We start from the raw sequence: 27,613 nt of genomic DNA, 5'->3' as shown, positions 1-27,613 counted from the left end.
GATTAATGCTTCCTAGGCAGCAGCCATGATTATTTTATTTGAAGGCTCACCTTTGTGCCTGGTTTATTTAAAGGAGAAGGGAAACTTGAAGGATGGCTCCTCGGAGACCAAGGAAACTCTTTGCAAACCTGACTATTGGCACCTCTGTGAGAGTAAATAGCATGTGGCCTACGCATCTACCAGGGTAATCATAGAACCGACTATTGGCATCTTGGAGTACCGTTTCAGAAGTCTGGGCAGATCAAGGAGCACATCTTGTAGTACAGCCCTGCTAGGGTCTGCAAGATTATTGTTATCTACTGTAGGCTCCACAATGTTGCCAGCTAAAGAGGTCTAGCTGTGGAGGAGTAGAAGGAGAAGCCCTTTGCACATCCATAACCAGAGGAGACAAAGCTATTGCTGTAGAAGCACCACTGGAGAGATGAAGAGCAGCATATCTGGCCCTCATAAATGAAGCATCCCCCAGCATGTCTCAGCCATCCATTTCACTACCATTCCTGTCCCACAAACAGTTGACAAAATATATGACCAATGAATGTTTGATAGTGTTGGGTGGGGTATATATGTTGTTCAAGAGACCTGCTTGCTCTTCCTCAAATAATGCTATGGCATCTTTTACCTGAACAGGTAGGTAGAACCTCAGTTCAGCATATCACCTGAAAGTTGATACCTTTGACAATGAACCCTCAGTACTGCACTGAAATGTCAATTTCAGACTTTTATTAATATGGCCTTCAAGGGATTTTGTTGTAATATTGCTGCAAAGGTTAGATTCAGCATAAAAAGTAACAATTCCCAGAGGTACACAAGTCATTTGGAATGTTGATTGGGATGGCTCCCAGTAGGGAGACCAGATAGGCCACACATCAGATTGTTTATGTTTCCATGTTCCTTTAGATTTCTGAAAATTAGAATCATTAAGGTTTGTTCCTAGATATTTCTTGCCTATTAAGACGGAATGGGTATTCATTTATTGTGCCCAGCAGGGGGCTTGGCTGAAAAAGATATATAGGGGCCGTAAGCCCCCACATTACAGGAATGGCATTTTATGCAAGATGGAAACTTTGGCAATTCGGCAGGCTAATCCTTTTCACACAGAGTTGGGGTTGGGGTGAGTGGGCGGTGTGGATGTGTGGGCGGTGGGGGTGTGTGGGCGGGGAGTGGGTGGGCGGGGTGGGTTTGGGTGGGGGGGAGGCAGTCAGAACTCTTTGTTTTCTTTTACTCTCCTTCTCTGGGAAGTCAGTGTTTATCAGTTAGGCAGACTAAAGGCACCAGTCATTGGTACAAATGCATGCAGCCCAAAATAGTTAGCTTAGGGACTGCTAGCTTAAAAGTGAATTTTGTTTAGATTAGTGGAGGAGTCACGTATTTTTTTTTAATGCTACAACATGTGGTAAGAAATAGATGTGTCTCACTGGAAAATGATAATATAATGGTAATGCTCCTGGTGTTCTGGAGATGGGGTGCACTGGGCATGTCACTGCTCCCGGTGTTCTGGAGATGGGGTGCACTGGGCATGTCACTGCTCCTGGTGTTCTGGAGATGGGGTGCACTGGGCATGTCACTGCTCCCGGTGTTCTGGAGATGGGGTGCACTGGGCATGTCACTGCTCCTGGTGTTCTGGAGATGGGGTGCACTGGGCATGTCACTGCTCCTGGTGTTCTCGAGATGGGGTGCACTGGGCATGTCACTGCTCCCGGTGTTCTGGAGATGGGGTGCACTGGGCATGTCACTGCTCCCGGTGTTCTGGAGATGGGGTGCACTGGGCATGCCACTGCTCCCGGTGTTCTGGAGATGGGGTGCACTGGGCATGTCACTGCTCCTGGTGTTCTGGAGATGGGGTGCACTGGGCATGTCACTGCTCCTGGTGTTCTGGAGATGGGGTGCACTGGGCATGTCACTGCTCCTGGTGTTCTGGAGATGGGGTGCACTGGGCATGTCACTGCTCCCGGTGTTCTGGAGATGGGGTGCACTGGGCATGTCACTGCTCCTGGTGTTCTGGAGATGAGGCGATCTTTCTGTGCCATTGTCATCCTTGGCATTCTGCTGTTTATTTTTATGATGATAGTGGCTTGTTTTGCCTCACCCTTCGTCGTCAGACGAGCAGCAGCTTCTGTTGTCCATCTGGGACATAAACCATCCTATGCTATTTGTCTTGGCATTGGCGGCAGCTCTTACATTTATCCAAGGTTTGCTCTTGCCAGTTTTCCTCTTCACGACCTGCCAGTCTCTTAGTTGTCTCTCTGCTGGCCCCTCTTCTATGGACTCTTTCTGCTGGGGGAGAAGCTCAGGGCTGAGTGTTGGGTTTTGGCAGTTTGTTGCAACACCCTTTTCCTGCTCCTTGTCCCTCTCTGGGCCCTCCTGGCTCATGGTATTTCCACAGGGCATCTTGATGGGGGGGAGGGGCGTTGGTCTCCTTTGAGACAACCTTGTTTGCGCTTCCTACCTCATGCACCGCCTTGATCTTTGCCACCTGCGCATAGCTGAAGCTGCGCTTTGGGCAGGCCCTATAAAGATGACCAGCCTCCCCGCACAGGTTGCAGCACCTGCTCTCCCTGCAGTCCTTTGTTTGCTGGCCTTCCTTCTTGCAATTCCTGCAGAAGATCACTGTGCAACTGACCGCCTAGTGCCCGGATTTCCTACAGGTTGGACACACCTTGGATTGCCCCGCGTACACCATGTACCCTCGACTTCCTCCAATGGCAAAGCTGGAGCGTGGGTGCAGGATGGCTCCTTTGGCATCCACTTTCAGGAGACGCCTTAATCTGTCGCTTGCTTGTCCAGATCCTGAACAGATCATTGATGTCAATGCAGTTCCCAGATCCTTCGATGTATCTGGCGAGGAACGTCAGCTCATTAGTGACAGGGATGTGAGGATTATACATATGCCTTCTTGAACTGCTGCAGTCTGTGTGGTGTAGGTACTCCCACAGTGCTGTTAGGGAGGAAGTTCCAGGATTTTGACCCAGCGACGATGAAGGATCGGCGATATACTTCTAAGTCAGGATGGTGTGTGACATAGAGGGGAACATGGGGATGGTGGTGTTCCCATGCACCTGCTGCCCTTGCCCTTCTAGCTGGAAGAGGTTGCGAGTTTGGGAATCTGCTAATGTTGTCTACAGTAATTGCTGGGCTTTATTATATTAACATTGTGCTGGTATAATGCTGATGCTATTTGCTGAACGATTGTGATGGTGCAGAATTTTGAAGTTTAATGCGTTTTTCTGCAGTGCAAAGCTGTGGATGTAATATATGTAAATTGTATGTTGATGTGATTTCTGGTATGATCACACACCAAAACTTCATCGATAAAAATGGGTAAGCGCACAAAGTGCTAAGTAATGTCATTCCCTGCACCCTATTTAAAATAATCTAAGGAACACTGCCGAATAGAACCTTACAATAACCTTTCACTTAAATATTTAGCAAAAAGTTTAGCTTTGTACAAACTATAGCCTAGAAATTACTGTTATCTGACAAACGCTTTAGAATCATAGAAAGTTACAGCACGGAAGGAGGCCATTTCGGCCCATCATGTCCGTGCCGGCCAACAAAGAGCTATCCAGCCTAATCCCACTTCCCAGCTCTTGGTCCGTAGCCCTGCAGGTTACACCATTCCAAGTGCACATCCAAGTACTTTTTAAAATGTGATTAGGGTTTCTGCCTCTACCACCCTTTCAGGCAGTGAGTTCCAGACCCCCACAACCCTCTGGGTGAAGACATTTCCACTCAAATCCCCTCTAAACCTTCCACCAATTACTTTAAATCTGTGCCCCATGGTTTTTGACCCCCCTCCTAAGGGAAATAGGTCCTTTCTATCCATTTTATCTAGGCCCCTCATAATTTTATACACCTCAATAAAGTCTCCCCTCAGCCTCCTCTGTTCCAAGGAAAACAGACCCAGCCTATCCAGTCTTTCCTCATAGCTAAGATTCTCTACTCCTGGCAACATCCTTGTAAATCTCCTCTGTACCCTCTCTAGTGCAATCACATCTTTCCTGTGATGTGGTGACCAGAACTGCATGGAGTACTCCAGCTGAGGCCTAACTAGTGTTTTATACAGTTGAAGCATAACCCCCCTGCTCTTGTATTCTATGCCATGGCTAATAAAGGCAAGCATTCCGTATGCCTTCTTAACCACCTTATCTACTTGGCCTGCTACCTTCAGGGATCTGTGGACATGCACGCCAAGGTCCCTTTGTTCCTCTACACTACTCAGTGTCCTACCATTTAATGTGTATTCCCTTTCCTTGTTAGCCCTCCCCAAATGCATTACCTCACACTTCTCCAGATTGAATTCCATTTGCCACTGTTCTGCCCACCTAACCAATTTATTGATATCTTCCTACAGTCTACAGCTTCCTTCTTCAGTATCAACCACACAGCCGATTTTAGTATCATCTGCAAACTTCTTAATCATACCCCTTATATTCAAGTCATATATACCACAATAAGCAAGGGACCTAGTACTAAGCCCTGCGGAACCCCACTGGAAACAGCCTTCCAGTCACAAAAACACCCATCAACCATTACCCTCTGCTTCCTGTCTCCGAGCCAGTTTTGAATCCAACTTGACTCTTTGCCCTGGATCCCATGGGTTTTTAACTTTGTGACCAGGCTGATGTGCCATCGATAACTCAAAGACAAGGGCCTAGAAATTCAGCTGTTTGCGCCAGACGTTAGCGCCAGATTTCCGGCGCTATCCACTTAGCGCCCGGGCACCGCCGGATCTGCGCCTACGCCGAAATTCAGCTGGGCTTTAGCGCCGGCGCAAAGTGTTAGCGCCCGGTCAGCTGCGCGCGCATCTTATGACGTCATTCCGTCGTGCAACGCCGTTTGTGCGCCCCAAACCGGAAATTCAGTGGCGCCCGGCCGATGTTGGCGTGGCGCTACTAAGAACTGTGAAATGGAACTCAACAGAGGCCCTGTGGGATTCGGGGAGCGCTAATTAAAGGGCACATCCACTCACCCATAAAAGCTAGCCATTTCGCTGCAATGACTTGACTGGTTTGGATTTCTGCACAGAGAGCAAGGCACAGAGATTACTGATTTCGGACACCATAGGAGAGGTCTTTTTGGCTTCTAGCCAGTGCTTTGACATTTGCATCCTTGTGATTTTGCTGGTTGGAACTTTGTAATGGGGGCTGCATGGGGGGCCAACCCTCAGTTGCGACATTTTGTGCGAAGGGCTGGCATACGCTTTGAGACAGGCCCAGGCATGGCTAGACGCAGAGGGGCCATTAGGCGTCGCCAACGTAGGCCTTACCCAGTCAGGCAATACCGGGAGCAGGTCTCATATCTCACCATGACTGCGGCGCATTGTGTTAAGAGGCTGCGCTTCAGAAGGGAGGTGGTTGAAGAGATCTGCCAGCGGCTTCATGCAGATTTGCAGCCACAGCTCATGTCCAGGGCGTCTCTCTCGGTGGAAGTGAAGGTCACGGTGGCTCTCAGCTTTTATGCAAGCGGCTCCTTCCAAGCCGCTGCTGGGGACATCGCGACCATCTCCCAGTTCGCCGCGCATCGCTGCATCCGACAGGTCACCGAAGCACTTTTCGCGAGGAGCCACCAATTCATCTCCTTCCCCATGACCCAACACAAGCAGGAGCAGCGTGCATTCGGATTTGCCAGGATCGCGGCCTTCCCCATGGTGCAGGGCGCCATTGACTGCACGCATGTGGCTATGCGGCCACCTATCCGCAATGCCGAGCAAGACCGCAACCGGAAGGGCTACCATTCCCTAAATGTGCAGCTGGTGTGTGACCACAGGCAGCGCATCCTAGCTGTCAATGCCCGCTTCCCAGGAAGCATCCACGATGCCTTTATCCTGCGACAGACTACTGTGGCTGACATGTTCCAGGCACAGCCTCAACCAAGGGGATGGCTTCTCGGGGACAAGGGCACCCTTTGTGCACATGGCTCATGACCCCGCTCCGCGCGCCCAGGACCCCAGCGGAGCTGGCATACAACGAAAGCCATCAAGCCACAAGGAACCTAATAGAGCAAACGATAGGCGTCCTCAAGCAACGGTTCCGTTGCCTGAATCGTTCGGGCGGGTCTCTTCAGTATTCGCCGGATAGAGTCTCCCAGTTCGTCGTGGTCTGCTGCATGCTCCACAACCTGGCTATCCGCAGGACTCAGGCACTGCCACCTGACATTGGGCCACCACCTCAGGAGGACGAGCAGGAGGACCCTGAGGAGGAGCAGCACCAGGCCAGGAGGGAGCGACAAGGTCCAAGGGCCGTCCGCCGGGGGCTTATTGCTCGACACTTCTAGGCCCCCTGTCAGGGAATGGCCTGGCCCACTGAACACAGCCGCTTCGCAAGCCCTCAGCCGGTTAACCCAACAACCACTTGAAACATGACACCTGCACATGGTGAATAAATAAACATCTTTATTTGAAAACCTCAGGGCCCTTCCCACATGGAAGAGCAAAACAGAGAAGACCCCCAAAAAACAGTAACAAACTTCTGTCACTCCCAAAACCTGGGGAGGACTAACATAACATCAGCATCCAAATGGCCTCGTCACTGGCCTAACAAAAACAAGCCCCCCCAACAACACAAAGACCCCCATAAAACAAAAACACATAATGCCCCCCAGAACAGAAGCTCCCGCATCACCCAAACCCTCGGTGAACACACTCTATTGGGTGTGGCGAGAGGGCGAGTGTGTGGACAGGCGTCTTTTGCCCTGGCCCGTCCTGCTGCTGCGCCTCAAGCTGGGCCGTGAGGCTGTGCCGAGGCTGGGGGAAGGATCCTCAGGGCGACAAGGCGTCTCGCCAGATGCCCTTGGGGGTCGGCCTACACGAGGGCGGGCCCGGGAGGGGCCGGCTGGTGGCTGCTGCAGCTGTGGGTGGCCCTCTTCAGTGGCTGCAGGAGCTCCTTGCACCCTGGCTGGGGGAGTCGCAGGCTCGCCTGCACCAATGGGTACAAGGTGGGTGATGCCAGACACACGTGCTGGTCGCCAGACACACGTGCACTCGGGCGGCCTGGCCGGGGAGCAAGCGCGCCAAACTGTGGGTGGCCAGACCGGTGTGCGGCAGCAGGGCGGCGCCTGGCCTGGCGACGCCTCCCCGCCAGTGCGAGGGTCGCAGAAGTCAGTGCCCCAACTGCGCTGGCATGTCCCCGCATCTGCAGTCCCATTGTCTGGACAGCACCTCTCAGCTGGCGACTGGCGTGCTGCGCTGCCTCGAGTTGCTCGACCCCCCTCTCATGCGCTGCCACAAGGAGCTCCACCCCCCTGGCGTGCGCTGCAGCGAAAACCTCGAGGCCCCTGGCCTGGGCTTGGCCGAAAGCCACCACACTTTGAGAGAGGCTTTCGATGGCCTGAGGCATCTGTGCCAGCACCTCCATGATTTCCACGTGGCGGCGCTCCGACGCCGCCGACATCTCGTCCAGGAGGTGCACCTCCTGGGCGACGTCCGAGTCCGGACTGGAGGGCGCCTCCACCCTCTGGCCAGAAGGCTGGCGTGCCGCCGGAGCGCTGCCGCGTGCGGCCACGCCACTGACACCAGGTTCTGCCCTCCCCTCCACCGCCTCCCCCCTCTGGGCAGAAGGGTCGCGTGCCGCCGGAGCCTTGCCGCGGGCGTCCATGCCACTGGGACCAGGTTCGGGGCTCCCCTCCCCCGCCTCCCCCTGGCTCTCCGGCACGCCAGACGTATCCCCTTCATTGGCATGTCCTGGAGCGGAGGAGGGTTCCCCCGAGGTGGCGCCTTCCTGCTGCTCCTCCACGTCCTCCTCCTCCGAGGGCCTGGCTGTGTGGGCTTCAGGGAGCACCTCCTCCTCACCAGCTGAAAGCAGGAAGGCACAAGTGTAGCTTTAGAGTGAGGACAGGCCGACAGCGAGGGAGGCCGCACTGGTGCATTATGCGCATTTATCGGCCACTGGGGAAGGATGTAGATCTGATGCGCGAGGGCAAGGATAGAGGTGCAGCCGGTCCTGTCCTTACCAGTGGGCTCCAGTATAGGGTCGGCGTCGCCGATCGCCACAGGCCCAATCACCGGGTGCCGCAGCAGTCGGGCCACCCTCTCTTCCAGAGGCGTCAGCTCCTGGAACTCGCGAGGGCCTCCACCAGTGACACGGAGGCTCCTGGCGTTCCTCGCCAGCTTGGCCTGCAAGAGAAAGGAGGGCGTCTAAGTACAGTGTGGTGCCCTGTAGCTGTGTGTGAGGCCTGCCATGGTGGAATAGCTTGCACAGTGTGGTGCCCTGTAGCTGTGTGTGAGGCCTCCCATGGTGGAATAGCTTGCACAGTGTGGTGCCCTGTAGCTCTGTGTGAGGCCTCCCATGGTGGAATAGCTTGCACAGTGTGGTGCCCTGTAGCTCTGTGTGAGGCCTCCCATGGTGGAATAGCTTGCACAGTGTGGTAAGTGCAGAAAGAGCTCTTGATTAACATGCAAGTGCCATTGCAGCGGCAGCAGGGCTGGCCATTAGACCTTGGATGTCCCTTTGGCCCTAATGGGAGGTGCACATGCAAGGATGAGGGGGACATTGGAAAGGGTACTCACCTTGACCAGCCGACATAGGTCGTTGTATTTCTTGCGGCACTGGTCCGCACTCCTGGGAACATCTGAGCTGGAGGAGACCCTCCGGGCAATTTTGGTCCAGGCCTCCCTGAACTGGCTCCTGGGAGCCTTCCTGCCACTAGCCGGGCAAACGACCCGCCTTCTTTTGCGCACCCCATGAAGGAGCACACCCAGCGCATGCTCAGAGAAGCGTTCGGCTCTTTCACGGGCCCTCTCCATGTCCTCCAGGCATTGATATGCCACACAACCACTCCTGAGGCCTAGTTGCAGGGCTACAGCATGCAGGGCGTGGCTGCAGTCAAAGTTGACCCTTCCCCCTTTAAGAGCTGGCCGGCGTCAGGGTGTCTGCTGACACTCACCACATGATCGCACCTGCGCTGCGCCCGGAATCGGCGTTATTAGGCTGCATCGCCGGATTAGCGCCTGAACACAGGGTTCCAACGCCTTGTGCAGCGCTCGGCCAAAAAGTTGGCCAAATCTACTGAATTTCGGCGAGCTCGCCTGCACTTTCCGGCGGGCGCTAAATTTGACGAGCGCCCGACTTTAGCGCCGCAATAGCGTCAGAACTGAATTTCTAGGCCACTGAGTTTAAAGGATTCAACTAAAGGCTTTTAATCACTAAGAACATTGCAGGTCTTTACACATCGAGTTCGTCTGATAGAATGACTCATACAGCTCTCGAGACCTTTATATGACAAAAGACAGGGGCGTAGCCAATACACACAATAGGAAAAAGGGTGCGGTACACATAATACAAAGCAGGTAAAACACAAGGGCTGATGAAGGCATATATTTCATCACATTCACCCCTTCTACAGATTTAGTCTGTCCGGGGGTGTGATAGTCCTTCCTGAACATCGCAACAGTACCTCGGGTTCCGACCGGGAGTCCGTGGTGCCCTCCTGGGCATACCCATGTGTTGGGGGTGTTGCGGGTACTTCTGGGGGTGGTGAGCCTGGGGATGGTGGAGGTTCTTCTGGGGGTGGTGGTGATGGGTCGTCGTCGCTTCCTGCCGAGGCGAGGTCCTTTATGGACACGGTGTCCTCACGCCCGTCGGCGTGCTTGACGTACGCGTACTGTGGGTTTGCGTGGAGTAGGTGTACTGCCTCCACGAGTGGATCCGTTTTGTGGCCCCTCACATGCTTTCGTAATAGGACTGTCCCTGGGGTGGAGAGCCATGAGGGTAGGGACACTCCTGAGGTTGATTTGCGGGGAAAAACAAACATCTTCTCGTGAGGCGTGGCGTTAGTAGCAGTACACAGTAGCGACCTTATCGAGTGGAGTACGTCTGGGAGGACCTCTTGCCAGCGGGAGGTGGGGAGGCATTTAGACCTTAGTGCTAAGGTGACCGCCTTCCACACTGTCGTGTTCTCCCTCTCCACTTGCCCATTACCCCGGGGGTTATAACTAGTGGTCCGACTCGTGGCTATCCCCTTCGACAGCAGGTATTGGCGCAGTTCGTCGCTCATGAACGACGCCCCCCTGTCAGTGTGGATGTAGTTAGGCATGCCGAACGTGCAAAACAGGTTGCCGAGGCACTTGATGACCGTGGCACTGGTCATGTCTGGGCAGGGGTAGGTGAATGGGAAGCGGGAGTACTCGTCCACAATGTTGAGAAAGTACACATTGCGGTCGGTGGAGGGGAGTGGTCCCTTGAAAGCTAAGCTCAGGCGCTCGAATGGCCGTGTAGCTTTGATCAGGTGGGCTCGGTCGGGCCTGAAAAAACGGGGCTTGCATTCCGCACAGGTGCGGCAGTCCCTGGTCATAGACCGGACCTCCTCGATGGAATAGGGCAGATTACGGGATTTTATAAAGTGGAATAGCCGGGTGACCCCTGGGTGGCAGAGGCCATTGTGGAGGCCCTGTAGCCTGTCCCCCTGGATGGTGGCACACATCCCTCGTGATAGGGCGTCGGGGGATTCGTTGAGGGCCCCCGGCCTATATATTATGTCGTACTCAAACGTGGAGAGTTCGATCCATCACCTGAGAATTTTGTCGTTCTTGATCTTCCCCCTCTGTTTGTTGTTAAACATGAAGGCCACCGACCGCTGGTCGGTAAGCAGGGTGAAGCGTTTGCCGGCTAGGTAGTGCCTCCAGTGCCGCACTGCCTCCACTATGGCCTGGGCCTCCTTCTCTACCGAGGAGTGCCTGATCTCGGGCCCTTGGAGGGTTCTTGAGAAAAAGGCTACGGGCCGCCCATCCTGGTTGAGGGTGGCTGCTAAAGCGAAGTCGGACGCATTGCTTTTGACCTGGAAAGGGATGTTTTCGTCCACTGCCCGCAGCACGGCCTTCTCAATGTCGTGTTTAATGCTGTTGAAGGTGGCGTGGGCCCCGGCCGTGAGCGGGAAGGACATTGATTTCAGGAGGGGACGGGCCTTGTCGGAATAATTGGGGACCCATTGGGCATAATAGGAGAAGAACCCCAGGCACCTTTTCAGGGCCTTGGGAGTGTTTGGTAGGGGTAGCTCCCGTAGGGGGCGCAATCGGTCGGGGTCCGGACCGATTTCCCCGTTTTCCACCACGCAGCCCAGGATACAGAGGCGCGTGGTGCTAAAGAAACACTTATCCTCGTTGTAGGTGAGATTGAGTTTTCAGAAATCTCGCGAGGTTCGAGTCGTGGTCTTGCTGGTCGTGGCCGCAGATGGTGACGTTGTCTAGGTATGGGTAGGTGGCTGTTAACTGGCTCTCATCGACCATGCGGTCCATCTCCCGCTGGAAGACCGAGACCCCGTTCGTTACCCCAAAGGGGACTCTGAGGAAGTGGTAGAGGCGTCCGTTCGCCTCGAAGGCGGTGTATGGACGGTCCTCCGGCCTAATGGGGAGCTGGTGGTATGCCGATTTTAGGTCGATGGTGGAAAACACCCGGTATTGCGCGATTTGGTTAACCATATCCGCTATGCGGGGCAGAGGGTAGGCGTCTAGCTGGGTGTATAGATTAACCGTCTGGCTATAATCTATCACCATCCGCTTCTTTTCGCTACCCTTAACTACTACTACCTGGGCGTGCCACGGGCTGGTACTGCATTCGATGATACCCTCCCGCTTGAGTCTTTCTACTTCCGACGCAATGAACCGTCTATCCTCCCAGCTGTACCGCCTACTCTTGGTCGCTATGGGTCGACAGTTGGGTGCGAGGTTGGCGAACAGAGAGGGCGGCTTGACCTTCAGGGTAGCCAGACCGCACACTGTGAGGGGCGGCTGGGACCCACCGTAGGTAAGCGTGATACTTTGGTGGTGGCACTGGAAGTCCAGACCCAAGATCACGCTCACACAGAGATCTGGCATTATCAATAGTTTAAAATCTCTGTAATCAGTGCCTTTTACCGACAACATAACCGCGCAGAAACCTGTAATTTTTGAGGTATGAGTCTTATCAGCCATGGCGATTTTGCCCTGTGTGGGGACTATCGTTAGTGAAAGTCATTTTACCAGGCTAGGATGAATAAAGCTTTCGGTGCTCCCACAGTCAATCAAGCATTTAACCTTGTTCCCGTTTACCTCTATGTCCATCATCGATTTAGACAACGGATGCGGCCTGGATTGATCCACTGTGATCGAGGCCACCAGTGGGTCCTGGAGGTCCGTGTAGTTGGGGCAAGATGGTGGATTCCATGAGGGTGGACAAGATGGCGTCCAAGATGGCCGCTCCCACGGCGCGCACGCGGCGGTGGTGGAGTTGGAGGCAGGGTTCCCTCTGCAGACTTTGCTGAAATGTCCTTTCTTCCCGCATTTAAAACAGGTGGTGCTCTTCGCTGGGCACAGATGCCTGGAGTGTTTGTCCTGGCCGCAGAAGTAGCATTTCGGGCCCCGATGCATCGCGGCAGTAGTGGGGCTCCTGGGTGGGGGCTGGGGCTCCGATGGTGCTGGGCTGGCCTGAGACCTGGGAGGTGAAGATGGCTTCCAAGATGGCGGCCCCCACGGTGCGCACGAGGCGGAGAGGGCCCCGTGGCCTGAGGAACAGGATTCAGAGTTCCTCTGGGCCATATCCAGCGATCGCGCTATACCCATAGCCTGTTTTAAGTCCAGTCCCTCCTTTTCAAACAGTTTCTGCCGAATGTAATTTGAACTGAGACCCGCAATAAAGGAGTCTCGGATCAGCTCCTCCATGTACGCGATGGCAGACACGGCCTTACAGTTACAGTCTCTGCCCAGTACTTTTAGGCTTAGCATAAAGTCCTCTAGTGACTCACCACGCTGCTGCGTGCGAGTAGTCAGAAGATGCCTGGCGTACACCTCGTTTATTGGCCGCACGTAGTGGGCCTTCAGAATGGTGCAGGCATCCCCGTAGTTGGTGGCATCTTGGATGAGAGGGGAGACCCGATGGCTCACCCAGTTTCGCAGGATTCCCAGTTTCACGTCTCTGGTGGCGGTTGCGGCTGCTATGGCGGTGGATGAGTTTGCAATGAAAAATTCGAAGCATTGGAACCAGTGTCTGAACTGTGTGGCTGCGTCAGAGGCATGGGGGTCCAGATCCAAGCGCTCTGGTTTCAGGAGTTGATCCATCTTGGTGTTTTAGTGATTAAAATTGATGTGCCATCGATAACTCAAAGACAAGGGGCTGAAAATTCAGTAGGGTTAGCGCCCATTTTGCGGTGCTAGAGGGCCTAGCGCCGCAATGATAGCCGTTTCTGAAATTCACTTCGGCGCTGCCATCGGCGTTAGCCGGTTGCGCTGCGCCGGCACCGATGACGTCATCGGTGTGCGCAGCGTCCCGGTTGCCGTGGCAACGCGCCCGAACGCCGAAATTCAGTTGCGGCCGCCTCGCCCGTGGCAGCCGCAACTAAGACTCTGGCAACCGAGTCTTACACAAGTTAGCGCCGGCGCATTAAGGTCGCGCGGCGGCCGGCCGCTTTCCCGCCGGCCGCCTGCCCGCACCTCCCTCCCCGGACTCCTCCACCCCCCCCCGCGGAACAGATGCGTCTGGCCTGCAAGCCCGGCACTTGTCCGAGCTGCCGGGCTCATTTTTGAAAAAATCAAACGGCCAGCGATCGGGTGAAGGCAGCGCCTCCTTAACGGGAGGAGGAGGCCTGCACTTCCCCAGCCTGCCGCACCGCATCGGGTGCCGCAGCACCGGATTAGCGCCGCAATGCGGCACTCAGCGCCCATTGGGAGGCACTCACGCCCGCCAGTAGCGCCGGCAGCCGTCTGGGCGCGGCGCTACTGAATTTTTGGCGCGCGCAAGGGAATTAGCGCCGGCACTAAATTTCCGGTGCTAAAGCCCTGGCGCGGCGTCAACTCAATTTCTAGGCCAAGGAGTTTAAAGGATTCAACTAAAGGCTTTTAATCACTAAGAACATTGCAGGTCTTTACACATCGAGTTCGTCTGATAGAATGACTCATACAGCTCTTGAGACCTTTATATGACAAAAGACAGGGCGTAGCCAATACACACAATAGGAAAAAGGGTGCGGTACACACAATACAAAGCAGGTAAAACACAAGGGCTGATGAAGGCATATATTTCATCACACAGGCTGCCATGTGGAACCTTATCAAAAGCCTTGCTAAAGTCCATATACACTACATCAAACACTCTACCCTCCTTGTTGCCTCCTCAAAAAATTCAATCAAGTTTTTCAGACACGACCTTCTCTTAACAAATCCATGCTGACTATCCTTGATTAATCTGTGTCTTTCTAAATGAAGATTTATCCTGTCCTTCAAAATTCTTTCCAATAATTTTCCCACCACCGAGGTTAGGCTGACTGGCCTGTAATTACTCGGTCTATCCTTTTCTCCCTTTTTAAACAAGGGTACCACATTAGCAGTCCTGCAGTCTTCCGGCACCACACCTGAAGCCAGAGAGGATTGAAAAATGATGGTCAGGGCCTCTGCTATTTCCTCTTTTGCTTCGCTTAACAGCCTGGGATACATTTCATCTGGGCCTGGGGATTCATCCACTTTTAAAGCTGCTAAACCCCTTAATACTTCCTCTCTCACTATGTTTATTTCGTCTGATATTTCACACTCCTCCCCCCCCCCCCGATAGCAATGTCTGCTTCACCCCTCTCCTTTGTGAAAACAGATGCAAAGTATTCATTAAGAACCCCACCGACGTCTCCCGCCTCCACACATAGATTACCCTCATGATCACTAATAGGCCCTACCCTTTCTTTAGTTATCCTCTTACTCTTAATATATTTATAAAACATCTTTGGGTTTTCCTTGATTTTACTTGCCAAGAATTTTTCATGCTCTCTCTTTGCTTCCCTAATATCACTTTTAATTTCACCCCTGCACTTGCTGTACTCCTCTAAAGATTCTGGAGTATTTAGCCCTCAGTATCTGTCATACGCCTTCCTTTTTTTCTTTATCCTACCCTGCATGTCTCTAGACATCCAGGGGGCCTAGATTTGTTAGTCCCACCTTTTTTCTTTAAGGGCACATGAATCCTCCAGATCTCGTCCTTGAATGCCTCCCACTGCTCTGACACTGATTTACTTTCAAGTAGCTGTTTCCAGTCCACTATGGCTAAATCCCCTCTGAGCTTAGCAAAATTTGCTTTTATTCCTGGTCTATCCTTGTCCTTTTCTATAACTACTTTATATCTAACAGAATTATGGTCACTAGCACCAAAATGCTCCCCCACTGATACGCCTTCTACCTGCCCAACTTCATTCTCTAAAACTAAGTCCAGAACCGCCCCCTCCCTTGTTGGGCTTGCTACATACTGGCTAAAAAAAGTTCTCCTGGATGCATTTTAGGAATTCCGCACCTTCTATACCCTTCACACTAATTTAATCCCAGTTAATATTGGGGTAGTTGAAATCCCCTACTATTACTGCCCTATAGTTTTTGCACTTCTCAGAAATTTGTCTACATATTTGTTCTTCTATCTCCCTCTCACTGTTTGGGCGTCTGTAGTACACTCCCAGCAGTGTGATTGCCCCTTTTTTGTTTTTCAATTCGATCCATATGGCCTCGTTTGATGATCCCTCCAACATATCATCCCTCCTCACAGCTGTAATAGTTTCTTTAATCAATACCGCGACCCCCCCTCCCTTTTTACCTCCCTCTCTAACCCGTCTGAAAATCCTGTAACCAGGAATATTGAGCTGCCATACCTGCCCCTCTTTCAGCCACGTCTCTGTAATAGCTATAATATCATTGTCCCAAGTATCTACCTGTGCCCTCAGCTCATCTGCCTTGTTCGCTATACTCCTTGCATTGAAGTATATGCCATTTAGTACAGGCAAACCTCCTTGTTGCTTCATGTGATTGCATTTTAAATGGGTTAACCATTCCATTAAAATAGCGTTAGTATAAGAACAATTCCAATAGCCTTAAGTGGCTATGTATTTGGAAAACTTACTATGTGATGGCTGGTCTCCCAATCTGGGCAATATCTTTGTATTTTTGAGATTTGCTATTGAACATGACTTTTTAGTTTAGTCCATGCTCCCAGCATCCTCCACCCTTCATTGCTTTCAAAGCTAGCAACCTTGTTACACTAGAGGATACATTTTACGAATTTGCATTTTCGGTACAAAGCTTTGCCTGTTGGAAGCACGTATTGTTAATTTGGTCATGTGATGAAATATGTCATTCATCAGACTCTGTATTTAACTACATATATTGTATTGCCTGCTCCTGTGTTCTTACCTTGTATTGTATATAGTGCACCGCCCCCTTTCTCCCCATTGGGTGTGTCGGCTCCGCCCATACCTGGCCCTACTTAAGACAAGCCCAGGCTTGTCTTGCAGCAGAACACTAGGTGAAGACACAGGCATCTTTCTTTGCTAATAAAAGCCTAGTTTTATCCAGTTAACTTTGAGCCTTGGAGTTATTGAGGCGCATCAATTTTATTAGCAAACTTTCAACGATGGATCAACTTTTGAAACCGGAACGCTTGGATTTGGACCTGCATGCTTCGGATGCATCGGCACGGTTTGGACACTGGTTCCAGTGCTTGGAATTTTTTATGGCCAACTCTGAAGCCGTCACAGCCTCTAGAGCCACCGGAGATGTGAAACTTGGGATCCTGCAGAATCGGGTAAGCCACCGGGTTTTTCCACTCATCCAAGACGCCGCCACCTACCTGGATGCCTGCAACATTCTAAAGGCCCACTATCAGCGGCCTACCAACGAGGTGTACGCCAGGCATCTGCTTGCTACCTGCACACAGCGACCCAGAGAGCCGCTGGAGGACTTTCTAGCCACCCTAAAAGTGCTTGGCAAAGACTGCAAATGCAAAGACGTGAAGGCCACGGTATACACAGACGAGCTTATTCGGGATGCCTTTATCGCAGGCCTTAGCTCTAATTACATCCGGCAGAGACTGCTAGAGAAAACGGGCCTAGATCTGACACAGGCTGTGGACACAGCGCGATTGCTGGATGTGGCTCAGAAGAACTCTGACTCCTACTCTTCAGGCCGCGCGGCCCACGCCGCCTCATACGCACCAAGGGCGCCGCCATGTTGGAAGACATCTTCCCCGCCCGGTAGCCCAACACCGTCGGGGCCCTGCTCTCCCCCCAGAAGCCCTACGACCGCCACGACGCATCGGGGCCCCAAATGCTACTTCTGCGGGCAGCCGAAGCACACCAGGAACCTGTGCCCGGCGAAAGGCACCACCTGCTGTAAGTGCGGTAAGAAGGGGCACTTTGGGAAGGTGTGCAGAGGGAACCCCGCAGGCAAACCCGCCACCGCCGCGTGCGCGCCGTGGGAGCGGCTATCTTGGACGCCATCTTGTCCGACCTCGTGGGGTCCGCCATCTCGCGAGCAGACATTGTGGACGCCATCTTACCCGGCCTCGTGTGGCCCACCATCTTTTCCCGATCAGGGCCCTACAGTGGCGTCGATCACAGTGGACCAGTCCAGACCGCACCCACTATCCAAATCGATGGTGGACATCGAGGTAAACGGGTGCAAGGTTAAATGTTTAATTGACAGCGGGAGCACGGAGAGCTTCATTCACCCTGGTCTGGTACAACGACTCTCTCTAACTATAGTCCCTACTCAGGGCACAATCTCTATGGCCGACAAAACCCAGATATCGACTATTGCGGGTTACTGCGCGGTACGATTGTCCGTTAAAGGCACTGTATATAATAATTTTAAACTGTTAATTATGAAGGATTTATGTGTGAGCATGATCTTGGGCCTGGATTTTCAGTGCCACCACCAAAGCATCACGCTCAATTTCGGTGGGACCCAGCCGCCCCTCACAGTGTGCGGTCTGGCTACCCTGAAGGTAAAGCCGCCTTCGCTATTCGCGAACCTTACCCCTAACTGCTGGCCAATAGCGACCAAAAGCAGGAGGTACAGCTGGGAGGACAGGCGGTTTATCGCGACCGAGGTAGACAGGCTCCTGAGGGAGTATTATTGAACGCAGCAACAGCCTGTGGCGCGCCCAAGTGGTGGTGGTGAGGGGTAGCGAGAAGAAACGGATGGTGATTGACTATAGTCAAACAGTCAACATCTATACCCAACTAGACGCCTACCCGCTACCCCGCATATCCGAGACGGTGAACCAAATTGCCCAATACCGGGTGTTCTCCACTATCGACCTCAAGTCAGCGTACCACCAGCTCCCTATCAGACCAGAGGACCGTTCGTACACCGCCTTCGAGGCAAACGGACGCCTCTACCAGTTCCTCAGAGTCCCCTTTGGGGTGACGAATGGGGTCTCGGTCTTTCAGAGGGAGATGGACCGCACGGTCGATGACCACCACTTGCAGGCAACCTTCCCCTATCTCGACAACATCACCATCTGCGGCCACAACCAACAGGACCACGACTCAAACCTCGCGAGGTTTCTGAAAACCGCACAAAAACTCAACCTCACTTACAACGAGGACAAGTGCGTTTTCAACACCACGCGCCTCTGCATACTAGGCAGCGTGGTGGAGAATGGGGAAATCGGACCAGACCCCGACCGATTGCACCCCCTATGGGAGCAGCCCCTGCCCAACACTCCCAAAGCTCTGAAAAGGTGCCTGGGGTTATTCTCGTATTATGCCCAATGGGTCCCTAACTACTCCGATAAAGCCCGCTCCCTCTTGAAAGCATCCTCTTTCCCGGTCTCTGCTGAGGCCCATGCTGCCTTCAAAAGCATTAAGCAGGATATTGAGCGGGCCACGCTACAGGCAGTGGACGAGAACACTCCCTTTCAAGTGGAAAGTGATGCGTCTGACTTTGCCTTGGCGGCCACACTCAACCAGGCGGGGCGGCCCGTAGCTTTCTTCTCGAGGACCCTCCAGGGGCCCGAGATCAGACACTCCTCCGTGGAAAAGGAGGCCCAAGCCATCGTGGAGGCAGTGCGCCACTGGCGGCACTACCTAGCCGGCAAACGCTTCACCCTACTTACCGACCAGCGGTCGGTAGCGTTTATGTTCAATAATAAACAGAGGGGGAAGATTAAAAATGATAAGATTCTTAGGTGGCGGATCGAGCTCTCCACCTTCGAGTACGACATCATATACCGGCCGGGGGCCCTTAACGAATCCCCGGACGCCCTCTCATGAGGGATGTGTGCCAACGCCACCGGGGATCGGCTACAGACCCTCCACAACGACCTCTGCCACCCAGGGGGTCACACGGCTGTTCCACTTCATAAAGTCCCGCAACTTACCCTACTCGATTGAGGAAGTTCGGTCTCTGACCAGGAACTGCCGCACTTGCGCCGAGTGCAAGCCTCGGTTCTACCGCCCTGATAGAGCCCACCAAATCAAAGCTACACGGCCCTTTGAGCGGCTTAGCTTAGATTTCAAGGGCCCCCTCCCATCCGTCGACCGCAATGTTTACTTTCTGAACATTGTGGACGAATACTCCTGTTTCCCATTCGCCTTCCCCTGCCCAGACATGACCAGCGTCATGGTCATTAAATGCCTCAACAGCCTGTTCTGCCTGTTTGGTATGCCAAGCTATATCCACACGGATAGGGGGGCGTCCTTCATGAGTGAAGAGCTACGCCAGTACATGCTGTCCAAGGGGATTGCCACGAGCCGTACCACCAGCTACAACCCCCGGGGTAACGGTCAGGTGGAGCGAGAGAACGGGACAGTATGGAGGGCAGTCACTCTAACTCTAAGGACCAAGGGCCTCCCTATCTCCCGCTGGCAGGAAGTCCTCCCAGATGTGCTCCACTCAATACGGTCACTATTGTGTACCGCCACTAATGCCACGCCTCATGAGGTAATGTTTGTGTTTCCCCGGAAATCCACCTCAGGCGTATCCATACCGTCATGGCTCTCCACCCCAGGTCCGGTACTTTTGCGGAAGCATGTGAGGGGCCACAAGATGGACCCTCTCGTGGAGCCAGTGCACCTGCTCCACGCCAACCCACAATATGCGTATGTCCGGCACGCCGACGGACGGGAGGACACTGTGTCCATAAAAGACCTCGCCCCAGCCGGTAACAACAGCAACAACGACAACGACTACAACAACAACAGCAACAACGACAACAACCACAACAACTATTACCCACCCACTCCACCCACTATTCTTTCATCACCCCCGGAAGAACACCAGCCAACGGTACCCCCACCACCTACTCCTTCAACAACACCGGTGGCGCCCCCGGCAGAGACCCAGGAGGTCACCTGGGACACCCAGCCGGCACCCGCGGCACCGCAACCGTTACGTCAGTCACAGAGGACTATCACACCCCCGGACAGACTAAATCTGTAGAAGGGGTGAATGTGATGAAATATGTCATTCATCAGACTCTGTATTTAACTACATATATTGTATTGCCTGCTCCTGTGTTCTTACCTTGTATTGTATATAGTGCACCGCCCCCTTTCTCCCCATTGGGTGTGTCGGCTCCGCCCATACCTGGCCCTACTTAAGACAAGCCCAGGCTTGTCTTGCAGCAGAACAGCAGAATGCTAGGTGAAGACACAGGCATCTTTCTTTGCTAATAAAAGCCTAGTTTTATCCAGTTAACTTTGAGCCTTAGAGTTATTGAGGCGCATCAGGTCACATGCCTGATTTCCCAATATATGCTCCTGGCAGGTAAAACTCTGCCGGGAATACAAATCCCTGCTGTCTCTACAGGATAATCATTGATTATGTAACTGCTCAATTATCTTTGTACCACACAGTTAAGGAGCACTTGCCTTAAAACTTGATGCCAAGTTCACCTGCTGCTTTCTTCTGCTCTGGAAGTTAGTGACTAGTGACGGTACTATTTACTTTCCAAGAAAAACGACACTTGATCTGGTCCAACTCTTTACACAGCTAACTTGATATCAGTTCCCTTTTCTTTATCTCATTTCATTAGCTGCACTATCTAACAAAAAGAAAAATAACTACAAATGCTGGAAATCTGAAACAAAAACAGAAAATGCTAGAAATATACAGCAGGTCCATCAGCATCAGTGAAGAGAAAGGACGGGTTAATATCTTGGGCATATCCCTTCATCAGAACTGAAAACTAAAAGATAAGCAAACAATTTAATAGGAATGGGGGGTGGGGGTGGGAGAAGGGCAAGTAGCAGACTACAGTTACTGTAGTCACGGAGAGGAAATTCAAAGATTTGATGACCTACAAACTACATAATAGACAAGCAGGGAACTGTTTAATGATATAAAAGATCATCTCAGTGAGGCAATGAAAAGACATTAAAAGGACAAAAGTGCAAATAGCTAAAAATGTGAAAAGGCATGGGAGAGGCCCACATAAGGCAAAAGGGGTTGGTTGAACAAAAGGAAAAAAACTTGTAGATGCAGGAGTTCTGAAATGGAAACATAAAATAATGAAACATGCTGTAGGTCCACCAGTCCCAAAAGAAGAAAAATTACTGTCCTTTTTTTTGCCCTTTTTCAGTACTTGAATTGATGCTTCGTTGTGGAACAGCCACAATGCACAGCTTGACAGCTGTCCTATAAGTTGGGTTGAGCATATGGAAGTGGGAACCATAATAATCAGTTTAAAAAAAAATTCCATTCCTTTACCCTGTGGATTCAATTCTTTTTATTCATTCTCATATTTTCCCTTCATTGTTCTAAACTTGCAAATGTACTTCTTTTGTATCTGTCAAGATCAAATAAATGCAAAATTTACAAAAACTTGAGCTATGCACTGATCAAATCTAATTTTCTCAACTAGCTACAGCATTGTCAGCATCAGAGAAGCGTTAGGAGTGAGATTCGTGATCGAAAAGAATGACAGATTCCAAACTCCATTTAACTCCATGGAGTAAGATATCTGGATAGTTACAGTTTTAGACCAAAATGAAGTGAGTTTCATTTCAAATGATTGGGACTTGACAGTTCTTCAATACATTTGAAGGCTCGTGCACAAACTGTAAGATAAGTTGGGACGGTTTTTATATTGGGTTTAGTGAGGTGCTTTGGCCATTGGCTCCTGTCACACGTGTCTTGTTCAGCCAGTGGCATCCCCAAAGTAAATTTCCTGGATTTGCTAAGGCTGGTCATTGGGAGGACCCTGTTATAAATAAAAGGGGCTTCCTGGCAACTGGCTTTAGCGAATCTGGCAAGTTCACCCAGCTACATGAGGGATGTGTGGTGAGAGCAGGTGTGTCCCCAATATAAAAACAGCATTTGAGGGACACAGTGTGAGAGGATTATCCAAAGTACATTTCAGCATGGAGTGACAACAATGTAGAGAAATGCTTCTGCTGCCTTCAGGTGAGGTGCTGTGTAAGTGTGTTGAAGTGGATTTGTGTTTTAACTGGAGCAGTTTATTAATCTGGGATTTTCTTGCTGTTTTCCAGGGTCAGCCTGGTGAAAGGGGAGCCATTGGGTTTTTTGGACATCCTGGACTAACGGGACTAGCCGGACCCAAGGTAAGTTCCTTTACATTGGTCTTATCCTTAACTATTTGAAAAACAAACCGAAATAACATCCTGGTGCCAGTAGCATATCATAAAACTAATCTGGCTAAATTCTATTTTAATTAGTATTTTAGTTTTATATTGAAACTGTCCTTTTAGAAGTATTATTTCAATCATTAATTTAAGTAGCTGGAAAATCATTTGCAGTATCTGCCTGAATTTCCAATGTATGACCCGATTGACTAGGCTCCCCCTGAGGGAGCAAAGTTGGATAATGACCCAATTGCATGGTCACAGGATCATTGCTAATTTTTAAAAATAAGTAAAAATAGATTTATCTTGCAAGAAGTGACCTGTTGATTAGGACCACTAGTTTTGCATTATTTCCAAGACTGGACATAGACCATAAGGGTATTATTTTGCTCCCAGCACAGAACGCTAGGAGCATATATCAGAACATTGGGTGGGGATGAGTGTGTGCACCTGTAACTCAGTTGGCCCGATGTTACATCCAAGTATTCAAAAAAAAAAGTTGGATTTTGTAACGGCCATACAATGCTCTGACCCAAGAGCAGAAAAGCAGAAAATGTACCGTATGAAGTTTCTTTATTTAGCCTAATTTCCCTGGCAGTTCCCGCTGCCTGTTAATGCTTTCATTACAGCATTCATTGTGGAGCTGTTTAGTTGCTGAGTGGAGGGTGGGCACGAAGACAGAGCAGGGAGGTGAAATCAGAGGAATACTTACTCTTGCATACCTCCTAGTGGATAGTTTAAGAATGGCATTGACAGAAGCAGTTATCCTGCCTGCAACTTCCAGAAAGGAATCGGTGTATTTCCCTACAGAAACTCAGTGAGAAGGTTTTTCAGTTATATTAAGAGAAAAAGAGCAACTGGGAATGGAGCGGGGCCACTGAAAGTGGGATTGGATGAGGGCATGTTTACTGATGTTGGAGAGATAAGCTGTGACACTATTCACATTACTACCAGCATGATTGCCGAAGAGCTTTGCAAACTTAGGCTGAATAAATCTCAGGGGCCGGATAAGATGCTTCTGAGGATTCTTAAGGAAATAAGGGAAGAACTTGTAGGAACTCTGACATAAATTTTCCATATCTCAGTGATACTGGAGTGGTGCCTGAGGACTGGAAAAAGGCAGCTGTTACTCTTTTTTTCTAAAGTAGCAAAAGTGACCCAAGAAACTACAGACCAGTGAGTTTAATGTCCATTGTGGGTAAAGTTATGGAAACCCTTATTAAAGATAAGATCACGGAGCATCTGGATAGAAATAACATTTTAAAAGAAAGTCAATATGAGTTCATGAAGGGGAGGTCTTGTCAATCTAGCTTACTGGTTTCTTTGAGGGTGTAACAAAGGAGCTTGGTGGGGTAACGCAGTGGATGTGATGTACTTGGATTTCAGTAAGGCCTTTGATACAGGTCCTCTGGAAAGGCTGGCACTGAAAATAAAGAAAGTGGGAATCAGTGGAAATATTTTAAATAGATATGAAATTGGCTGATCGATACAACCCAGAGGGTAATGGTATAGGGATTGTCATCAGCCTGGGAGAATATCAGTTGGGTCCCGCAGGGGTTTGTTTTGGGAACTCTTTTGTTAAATATTTCTATAAGTCACAAGTACAGCGGCTAAATTTGCAGATGATACAAAGCTAATGGAGGTGGTAGAAACCAAAGCTGAACTTTGTTCTAGCATGCTTGGGAGGATAAATGTGACTTTGGACCTATGGTCCCCAAAGCTTTCCATCATTGGGGTTTCCCTCGTGTCAGTTTTGGGTCAGTTGTAGACTAATTAATAGAGATTGATTGCAATGATTGGTCAACAATTCCATTATCATTGTATCATGCAACTACCAGGATGGTAGAATGCGAGCTAGATGGATCTTGATTTTTCTCATTTAGTAATTCCTATGTTCCTATATGCATTTAATTCAACTCCTGGTCAGCTATTGTTTTTATGTAGCATCTACAAGATATTGGCATTGAATTTCCGTGAAGGTTCTCCTGATCTCCTGCCATAACTTCAGCTGAGGTGGGGGGGAATTACAGGGTGACAAATTCTCAGAAAAATATAAGAGGAATAAAGGCACAAATATATTAAAAGGATTTTCTTCAGGCAGCACTTATTTTCATATTATTAAAATCAATTATCATTAGAAATTTACGGCACAGAAGCAGGCCATCGTGTCTGTGCTGGCCGACAAAGTGCTATCCAGCCTAATCCCACTTTCTAGCTCTTGGTCCATAGCCTTGTAGATTACAGCACTTTAAGTGCTTATCCAAGTACTTTTTAAATGTGATGAGGCCTTTCTGCCTCTACCACCCTTTCAAGCAGTGAGTTCCAGACCCCCACCACCCTCTGGGTGAAAAACATTCTCCTCAACTCCCCTCTAATCCTTCTACCAATTACATTAAATCTGTGTCCACTGGTTATTGACTTCTCCGCGAATGGAAATAGGTCCTTCCTATCCACTCGATCTAGGCCCCCCCTAATTTTATACACCTCAATCAAGTCTCCCCTCAGCCTCCTCTGCTCCAAAGAAAACAGCCCCAGCCTATCCAATCTTTCCTCATAGCTAAATTTTCCCAGTCCTGGCAACATCCTCGTAAATCTCCTCTGCACCCTCTCTAGTGTAATCACCTTTCCTGTAATGTGGTGACCAGAACTGTACGCAGTACTCTAGCTAACTAGTGTTTTATACAGTTCAAGCATAACCATCCTGCTCTTATATTCTGTGCCTCAGCTAATAAAGGAAATTATCCCGTATGGCTTCTTAACCATCTTATCTACCAGTCCTGCTACCTTCAGGGATCTGTGGACATGTGCTCCAAGGTTCCTCTGTTCCTCTACACTTCTCAGTATCCTACCATTTATTGTGTATTCCCTTGCTTTGTTAGCCCTCCCCAAATGCATCATCTCACACTTCTCTGGATTGAATTCCATTTTCTGCCCACCTGACCAGTCCATTGATATCTTCCTGCAGTCTACAGCTTTCTTCCTCACTATCAACCACAATTTTTGTATCATCTGCAAACTTCTTAATCATATCCCCTACAGTTCTGTTGCATTCTGCACCATTGAGATGATCAGATAAATGGGGCAAATTAATTTTTTCGGGACATCAGAATTATGAAACTTCTGTAATTGCTGTTGGATCAATTGAAAGAGGAGAAAAATGTGCACTACATGAAGTCACATATTGACAGGGACAGAGAATTCAAAATAAATGTTAATAAATAGCTGGAAACTTAAAATATTTCAGGTGCATACTGTTGAGAAGTATTCAGTGGCAGGTTTATGAATCTGTCTGGTAATGTCAACCGATGTAAATTTTGAGGAACACTGTAATTACGTACCTCTTTTCTAATTTCAGGGGGAGCCTGGGCTACGTGGTGAAATTGGTTTTCCAGGGCCAACAGGAACTGGGTTTCCAGGGCCAAAGGTAACAGGAAAACTTTAGCGTTAAAATACTGTCAGAGTACAAGAAATATGAATCTATGGTATGCCAGTGAAGATAATGTTGATTAATTCAAACTCCAAGTTCAGTTTTGAGGACTTTGGAACTTACTTTGAAAATTACCCTATAAGTTTTCTTAAGTTGAATTCCGAAGTTCACATATGAAGGCTGTGATGGGCAGATCAACATGATGGTAGTTCTTACGATAATTAACCTAAGTAAAGCCTCTGTAAAGTTACGGAGCAATTTCAGCTATCATAAGGTACATAGGAAATAATCTTCAACATTCCAACCCAGGGTGCGGTTTTATTAAAGCTGCCAGTCAGAGACTAAGATCAGTAGAGTGAGTTTCTCAGTCAGGAGACCCAAACTATACTGCTGACTATATTTTTCACTGGGTTTACCGACAATGGCGCTCTGCACATATATACTTGGACACATTTGAGCACTGGATCAGAAATAGGCCATTCAGCCCCTCGAGCCTGTTCCGCCATTCAATTAGGTCGTGGCTGATCTGTACCTCAACTCCATTTACCCACCTTTGTTCTATATCCCTTGATACCCTTACCTAATAAAAATCTTATTGATCTCAGTCTTAAAAATTTAAATTGACCCAGCATCCACAGCTTTTTGGGAATTGGATTCCAGAATTCCATTACTCTTTGTATGAAAAACTGCTTCCTGATTTCACCCCTAAATGGCCAATCTCTAATTTTAACAACATGCCTAGGTTACGCTCAGAGCTCCATTTCCTGGGAGCAATGTTTCTCTGATAACATTAAAAAATGAAAAAGGATATTTATAAAGTTCTGTGGACTGCTTGGGCACTTTTAAAATAGAGCTTTGTGCCAGATTGGAATCATACTGTACTTGGTACAAATTCCAAAGGGTGTGACTGAGACTAAGTACTCATGGTAGTCTCACAGTTCTCTATTTATGAGTTAAATCCCCAATCTGTGTCTTCAGTTATATTGCCACTTCCAAGCTGATGTGGACCGAAAATATTTTACATCCACTTAAAAGTAGCAGTATAACTGCACCCTTACATACAGCAGACAGATCACCACTTATTCTCCTCGCTGAGCTGTCAAGGATCAAATTGACGTATTATCAACGCAAGGCTTTAGCCCTGATTATAATTTGGGGCAAGTGGCAAGGGTGGAGCTGGCGACATGAGCCCTGGACTCGTTTAACTACCTGGCCTCGTTTATAAATTCCAGGCCCGACTCCTGCCTTTCACAAAGGGGCACATTGATCACTGAACAGCAATTAGAAGTTAGGGGGGAATGACCTGAAGGCAACCAGAGGATCAGAGGTAGGTTTTGCGGACACTTTTGAAGGCGAGAAGAGCTGTAGCAAGTTGGAGGGATTTAAAGAAAGACAGAAGGAAAGAACTTTCATTTATATAGCGCCTTTCATGACCTTGGGACTTCCCAAAGTGCTCCACAGCCAATAAAGTATTTTTGAAGTAAAACTTACTGTTGGAATGTAGGGAAATGATTTAGGATCATGCAGGGTCATGATAGCTGAAGGCTCTATTACTGATGGTGGAGCAGCAAGAGGGGACAAATAATAGGGCTGATACAAAAATGTATATATATTAGAGGGGACATAAAGCTGGAAAAGATTGTAGAGGTAGAATGGAGTGTGAACATGGAGGTATTTATAGACAAAGCCAAGGATACATTGTTTTATAATACTAGGAGAATTTTATTATGTAACATACAACATATATAATACGGAACTTCCGTGGCATTTCTCACAGTGAGCCAGATTGCACTCTATTTTATAATGACACGAGCTTGTACCATGTAGCACACAGGAGCATTATATCCAATAGTGTGCAATATTATAAAATGAAGTTCTGTGATATTA

General features: G+C 49.8%; 1 protein-coding gene across 1 annotated transcript in view; it reads left to right on the top strand.

Annotated features, from left to right (window-relative positions):
- The window catches only part of LOC147117386 (uncharacterized), a 441,284-nt gene that overhangs the window by 284,212 nt on the left and 129,459 nt on the right, over positions 1–27,613 (top strand). The window contains exons 20-21 of the mRNA XM_085988353.1: positions 22,207–22,278; positions 25,655–25,723. Of these exons, the coding sequence (XP_085844479.1) occupies positions 22,207–22,278; positions 25,655–25,723 (141 nt within the window). The remainder of the gene's footprint in view (positions 1–22,206; positions 22,279–25,654; positions 25,724–27,613) is intronic.

The sequence above is a fragment of the Somniosus microcephalus genome, chromosome 5 (assembly GCF_052327205.1).
Source record: "Somniosus microcephalus isolate GS21.2 chromosome 5, FLI_Smic_1.0, whole genome shotgun sequence".
NCBI lineage: Eukaryota > Metazoa > Chordata > Chondrichthyes > Squaliformes > Somniosidae > Somniosus > Somniosus microcephalus.
The sequence above is the reverse complement of the archived record's forward strand: the minus strand, read 5'-3'. Positions and strand labels throughout refer to the sequence as shown.